At 37.3% G+C, this 7501-nt stretch overlaps 1 protein-coding gene across 1 annotated transcript; it reads left to right on the top strand.

Annotated features, from left to right (window-relative positions):
- Nucleotides 1–401: 401 nt before the first annotated feature.
- On the top strand, nt 402–3482 carry LOC107405623 (receptor-like protein EIX2). The gene has a single exon (XM_016012697.3). The coding sequence runs from the start codon at nt 402–404 to the stop codon at nt 3480–3482; it is 3081 nt and encodes a 1026-aa protein (XP_015868183.3).
- Nucleotides 3483–7501: the final 4019 nt, after the last annotated feature.

Here is a 7501-nt window from a genome sequence, read left to right as displayed (position 1 = left end):
TGGAAAAAAGAAGCTGATGATCATTAGTATCTGCGTTAAAGAAGTAATATAGATTTGATTGTAGTCATTTTTTCTATAGCTTATTATTTTCTGATTAAAAGCTTGAGAGATCACTCACCGAGAGAGCTTTTTCTCAGTGGTTCCCTCATTGGCTTGAAAATTCAACCTGCTTGTCTCCAAATTCGGTAATGAGTCTATACCATTTATTATCACCGTGTAATGCTGAACCAAGACGGTCCATTTAGCAATTTTATATTATTAATCAGCACTAACTTTTTCAAGAATAAATACGACCACTTTTGCATGCTTTGAATGCAAAGTTTCTTATTCCTCTTCACTAGAACAAAATTTATACTCTTGAATTTTTGTTTATGGTTTCTTGCATAAAGGTTTTACCTATGATGGAAACAATTACAGGTCTCCCACTAATGTTACTGATTTTCTGCCTTTCAATTATAGGTGAATTTCTTCCCAACACTGATGCTGAGGCGATAAATTGCTTGAAGTCAGACCGAGAAGCTCTAATTGACTTCAAGAACGGTCTTCATGATCCTGAAAACTGGCTTTCTTCATGGAAGGCAAGCAACTGCTGTCAATGGCAGGGAATAAGCTGTGAGAACACTACTGGAGCTGTTATTGCAGTTGATCTTCATAATCCTCATCTGCAAGATTTTGATTCTTCTGGCAGGTATGAACTCGGGAGCTTCAGTGGGGAAATTAGACCTTCATTAACAAAACTGAAGTACTTAAGGCATTTGGACTTGAGTTTCAACACATTCGATGACAACCCAATTCCTGAATTTTTTGGATCTTTTAAAAATTTGCAATATCTAAACCTCTCAAATGCTGGGTTTAGTGGTTCAGTTCCTCCAAATTTAGGAAACTTGTCTAGCTTGCAGTATCTTGATCTCGAGTCTTTGAGTTTACTTGTTGATAATCTTGCATGGGTAAAAGGTCTTGTCTCTCTAAAGCATCTTGTGATGAATGAAGTTGATCTTTCAGAGGTAGGATCAAACTGGATAAAGTCCCTGACCAAGCTCCCATTCTTAACTGAGTTGCATCTATCTGATTGTAGTTTATCTGGTACCATTCCACCTCTCATCTATGTAAATTTAACTTCTCTTGCTGTCCTAGATCTCAGTTACAACAAGTTGAATTCAAAAATACCTAATTGGCTTGTCATTGTTACTAGCCTTGTTGCTTTTGATATAACCTTAAATAACTTCTTTGGAAGAATCCCACTCGGTTTTAGCAACCTTCCTAATTTGCAAAGTTTAATTCTTAGTAGTAACTACAATCTTACAGCAAGTTGCTGCCAATTGCTTAGAGGAAGATGGGAGAAGATAAGAGTTCTCGATTTAGGGGGGAATAAACTACATGGGAATCTTCCTGCTTCCATTGGAAACATGACATTTCTCACCTACTTGAATCTTGGTTCCAATAATGTTGAGGGTGAGATTCCAAGCTCTATTGGCAAACTCTGCAACCTGATGCATTTCTTAATGTCGGGTAATAACCTGAATGGAACTTTACCTGAATTCCTTGAAGGAATAAAAAATTGCCTTTCTAAAAGGCCACTGGCTAGTCTGTTAAACTTGGACTTGTCACAAAATCACTTGGTTGGTAAATTACCACAATGGCTTAGTCAGCTCAAGACTCTCGTTGGTCTTAGTCTAGCAAGGAATGAGCTAAACGGAACATTGCCAGAAAGTTTGGGACAACTTTCTGATTTGTCTTATCTCGATGTTTCTTCCAATCATTTGATGGGTATAGTTACTGAAACACATTTTTCAAAGCTAGGTAAGCTAAACCTTTTGTACCTATCTTCAAACTCTTTCACCGTGAATATCAGTTCCAGTTGGGTTCCCCCATTCCAACTCTCGTATCTTGATATGCATTCATGCCATTTGGGTCCTTCATTTCCTGCGTGGCTTAAGTCACAAAAGCAAGTCAGAACTTTGGATTTCTCAGATGCTAACATTTCTGGCTCCATACCCAACTGGTTTTGGGAACATTCCTCTAGCCTTTCATGGTTGAATGTTTCTTATAATCTGTTAGAAGGTCGTCTACCAAGTCCACTAAACTTAGCTTCAAATGCAGTGGTTGATTTCAGCTCAAACCTCTTCAAAGGGTCCATTCCTCTTTCAGCCGGCAAAATTTACTTTCTTGATGTCTCCAAAAATAAATTTTCTGGTATTATTCCAGATAACATAAGTGGTTCCTTGGTTTTCCTCTCTATTTCTGGAAACCAGATAAATGGAGAAATCCCAGCTTCTATAGGTAACAATCCTGGTCTTCAAGTCATTGATCTTTCTAATAACAACTTAACAGGAAGCATTCCATCAAGCTTTGCCAACTGTTTTTATATTAAAGCACTAGACCTTAGTAACAACAATTTGTCTGGAAAAATCCCTGCCATCATAGGTTACCTAAGTTTGCTTCAAACATTGCACCTAAATGACAATAAGTTCTCCGGAGTGATCCCGTCATCTTTCCAGAACTTAGCAAGTTTGGAGACACTGGATCTTGGAAACAACAGATTAATTGGTAGAATTCCACCATGGATTGGGAAAGGTTTCGAAAGACTGAGAATTCTTAGCTTGAGAGCCAATGCATTTTCAGGAGAACTTCCACCAGTGCTATCAAATTTAAGTTCGATACAAGTTTTGGACCTGGCAAGAAATCAGTTCCATGGCAGCATTCCAGCTAGTTATGGAGATTTCGAAGCTCTGAAACAGGAGCAAATCATAAACCATTATCTGCTTTATGGGATGTATGGGACTACCTATTATAAAGAAAACTTTGTTGTAACTCTGAAAGACCAGTCTCAGAGTTTCAGCAAGATCCTCTCCCTTTTAGTTGGCATAGATCTCTCAGGAAATAATTTGAGTGGAGATCTTCCAAGAGAGATAACAAAATTGTCAGGTTTGGTGTTTCTGAACTTGTCCAGAAACCATATCAGCGGACACATTCCCGAAAGCATTTCAAAGTTGGAGCAATTGTCATCACTTGATCTCTCAAGTAATAAGTTCTCAGGTGCTATTCCTCAAACTTTGGCATCACTCTCATTTTTGGGGTTCCTTAATTTGTCAAACAATAACTTCTCTGGTAGGATCCCTTATACAGATCACATGTCAACTTTTGATGCACCTTCTTTTGCTGGAAACACTGGCCTTTGTGGCATTCCACTTGATGTAAAATGTCCAAGTGATGATGATGATGATGATGATCCAGAAAAGGGATTGACTACTCCAAAGGCTAATACAAGTGGTGACAGCTTTGTTGACAAATGGTTTTGCTTGAGCATTGGATTGGGATTTGCAGCAGGAATTCTTGTTCCCTATCTGGTAATCACGATGAAAAGGTCTTGGAGCGTAGCCTACTTCGATGCTGTTGAGAGAGTTTTAGATAGAATACTATATCTGTGGTTGAAATACAGAACCAGACAGCAGAGGAATCGAGGGAGTAACCAAAGAAGATAATAGTCTGTTTTCTTTCTTCACTTAGTTATCTTGAAATGTATACCCCGCTTTCTTTGTCACTGGTTTATGTCTTTGTTGCTGGTTTATGTCAATTCATTTTACTTGTCAAGATCCCATTTCACTCAATAGTTTTTCTATAGTTTCATTTCGAAATAGTATTAGGTTTATTTGAAATGTGCTTCTCATCTATGAACTATTATTTCATTTAGAAATAATATTACGTTTATTTGAAAATGTGCTTCCCATCTATGAACTATTACTTATGTATCATCTACATTTCAAGCTTCAAAGTATTTGTTTTTTCTTCTCTTTATTATTTTTATTATTATTTATTATTTTTTTGCCTAGAAGGGAGGGAGGCATGTATTTTATTATATTTGAAAATCTCAATTTTTGTACGAGTAAAAGTTGTGAAGGTTTAGTGATGTGATGGTGGTCTAAGGAAAAGGTTTCTGTTCTTAACTTCAAGATGGAAAAGTGAGAAACCTCACCAAATTATTTGGTCCAAATATCCTAAAAGAGAAGAAAAGGTTTGGGTATCAACTTCATTTCTTTGGAAGTGAGTCTATGAAAACACTGTTTGAAGGCGTGAAGGAGAAAGGCTTCCTCAACACATAGATAATGTATATAATTACAAAATATATCTATTCTTTTGTTTCACTTTCCCAGCCTTATTTGATTTGTTATTTTATATAAACGTTGTGTTCAAATCAATATTGAAGGAAATGATATGCAGCTATTTACCCAAAACAACAACCCAAAAAAAAAAAAAAAAAAAAAAAAGAAGGAAATGATATGCTGCTGTATATTTTTTGCCTTAATCATGGGATTGAGAAGCCTATGATCAGCTTGTAATATATAAAATAATTGAACTGAACGTCCAACTTTTAAGAAACCTCATTGCATCAATCTTTATATAGCATTTACAGTGACCAAACTTTGACAAGTGTGAACAGCGAATAGAAACTTTTTTCTCATTTTGTCACGTGGAGTTTTCCACTGAGCAAAAACTTCAATTCGTTGATATTTTTCTTACTAGTTTTGATTCAATGATTCCAATACGGATTGGAATTTTTCTTTAAAAGAAAAAAAAAAGCCAACGTTTGTATTAAAAATTTAGAAGGTAATCCGTGTGACAAAATTTTAGTACATGGGTTTGGTCAATTGTCATTTACATTGTATCTAATTTTCTTTCCCATTATAACAACATCTAGCACTGATGGAAAAAAGAGTGATACTTAGGGCACACTTCGACAAAAGGTCCAGAGCAGAGCAGAGAGAGAGAGAGAGATGTTATGAGTGGAGAGCAAAAGGTGGTGTGTGTAACAGGAACTTCAGGTTACATAAATAGACAGTATTGAGTCTATACTACAATTTGTCATCACCATGGAGCGACAATGGAGAAACTAGCTTCTAACAATTTCTTTTAATCGCAAATACATTTACTATTTGGTTAAAATAAAATACTAATAAAATGCAGCCACAACGTTAAATTGTTTATGTATTACTTTGACTTCAAAGTTTCTTCGTCCTCTTTACTAAAACTAAAGTTCATATTGAGATTTTGTTTCTGTTGTCAGGTATAACGGTTGTACCTAGTTTACTAGTTTCTTTACTTTTCTTAACTTGTGTTTCCAATTTCTTATTTAGTTCTTGTTTTATTTAGCTTTTTATGCCTATTTTTGGTTGTTTTACTAATTTACTTTTTTTTTTCTTTTTGTTTTTTTATCATTATTAATTTACTTAAATGTTCTTTTTGTACATATAATTTTTTACTAATTTCTTATTTGTTTAATGGTTGGTTTCTTCAATGTGTTTCATTTTATGCTTTTTTTTTTTTTTTTTTTTTTGGGGGGGGGGGGTATCTATTATAATAATACTATAGTTATAATAAAAGTATAGCTTTTTTTTTTTTTTTTTTACATTTAATTTTTTTAAGGACATATCAAAACTAATCATTGATAGCATGTGGAATAAATAATTTACCCTATAGCTGTCACTTCACTTTGAAAGTAAACTAGAAATAAAGAGCACAAAGAGAAAGTTAAAAGAAACATAGTAGAAAACTAGAGAGAAAGTGGTGGGTGTTGAGAAAGAAAATAGAGAGAAAAATGGAAAAAAAAAAAAAAGAAAGAAAAAGAAAAAAAAAGGTATAAAGAAAAAGCAGTGAGAAAAAATAAAGAAAAAACAAAATAGAGAAAGAAGGTCAAGAGAGAAAGCATTGAGAAAGAGGAGAGGGAAAAGCAGAAAAAGAAATGCAGAGATAGAAACAGGAGAAATTCAAGTGAGAAAAACAGAAAGGGAAAGGAAGCAAATGAGAGACAAGAAGAGAGACACACACAGCACACCAACCCACACAAGAGGGAAGAGAACCTCGGGCAATTTCCACATGATTCTCTTCACCCAAACGCCAAAAATTTCATATTGTTTTTTTGTTAACAAAGGGTTATCACAGCGGGACTCAACATTGCTTTACAACAAATATACACCCCTGACATTTTTTTGTTTACACATCCATGAAAAGTCTTCTATTGTGTAGAGAGGGAAGCCAAAGACCAGCTGTAATTACTAGAGAAATAAAAAAATGAAAATTATCAGCAAGACTATCATGTAAGTACATGTACATGTGATTCACCAAAAAAAAAAAAAAAAAAAAAAAACATGTAAATGTGCAGGTAAGCAAGTCTATCATGCAAATATAAAAGTTATAAGAGAAAAAACAAACATAATTAGCAAAAATATAAATTTGACAAACTATCAGGACAAACTGTGATGTCACGGCAGTTAGGACTTTAGGCAAATGTCACGTAGGTCAACACTAACAGTTTTTGAACTTGATTAATAAATAAGAGAATCTTATTTTTTTGAGATGTAACACCCCGTCCCAAATCGCATCGGAATCCGTGCATGTTGACCGTTGACCGAGCGGGTCAAAAGTTGACTTTTTGTCCTAGTTGGAATTTCTAGTTGCCCAGGGTACCGTGGCGAAGTGCATGATGCCCCGAGTTCGTAGACTAGTAGCACGTTGAAAACGGAGCTACGGGTTGAAAGTTATGGACAAAACAAGTTGAGGTGCAAACAGTCCAAAAGGTGCCGAGAGTTGACTTTTTCTTGTGGTGTAATTTTGTTTTGACTCTTGTATGGTTGTAAAGTACTCGTCGATACGAGTTCATAGACTAGCGGCACGCTTGAATCGGACGTTTGGTTAAAAGGTTATGGACGTTTGAAATTCGCCGGATACCGTAATATTTTATTATATCTAGCTTAAGTGCACAGTGATGCCATGTGTCATCACTTGATTGGTCCATGTGGAATGAACAGTGTCACACGGTGGCTTTTATTTGACAAAAATCTCGGGGAAGAGAGAGAAAGAGAGAGAGGAGAGAGAAAGAGAAAGAGAGAGAGTCCGACCAGCCGCTGGAATTTTTCAAATGTTCCGGCCGATCCACCTTACACGCACCGGCCAGCAAGAAGCCCCTCCCCGTTTCCAGAAAAACCCCAAAGTTTCACGGCCATTGGCCGCCGAATGCGCCCAGATCGAGGCGGCGAAGATCAGCGGTGATTTTTCCCTCCACCGCTGGCCATGGCCGATTGACCCCTTTCTGGCCATTTTCCGGCCACACGCACCAGCCAGCCCTCACCACCTCCTCAAGTCCGGCCTACCCACCAAATTTCATGGCCACCAGACCACCGACGCGCCCGGATCGGAACTTTTTCCGGCGAGGGGTCGAAATTCTTCAAACCCCGATTTCTCCGCCGTCCGGCCTCCGTTTGCCTCACCGCCGGTCCCATTGGATTCCTCTCCCCTCGATCTACAAATCTGCAAAAAATCTCAGCCAACGGCCACCGTACGCGCCGCCATCAGCGACGGTTGCCGGTGACCGAGGCGGCTCGCCGGAAGTTACTATTCCGGCGAGTACCCAATCTCACCGCCGACCCCTGTCCACTGTGTTCGACCTCCTGAACTCGAATTCGGCATCCGTTTCCTCCAATTCATGACGGTTTGGGAGAATTACAAA

This window comes from Ziziphus jujuba, chromosome 2 (assembly GCF_031755915.1).
Source record: "Ziziphus jujuba cultivar Dongzao chromosome 2, ASM3175591v1".
In the NCBI taxonomy this organism is placed as follows: domain Eukaryota; kingdom Viridiplantae; phylum Streptophyta; class Magnoliopsida; order Rosales; family Rhamnaceae; genus Ziziphus; species Ziziphus jujuba.
Note: the sequence above shows the minus strand (reverse complement) of the source record. Positions and strands in the feature narration are given on the sequence as shown.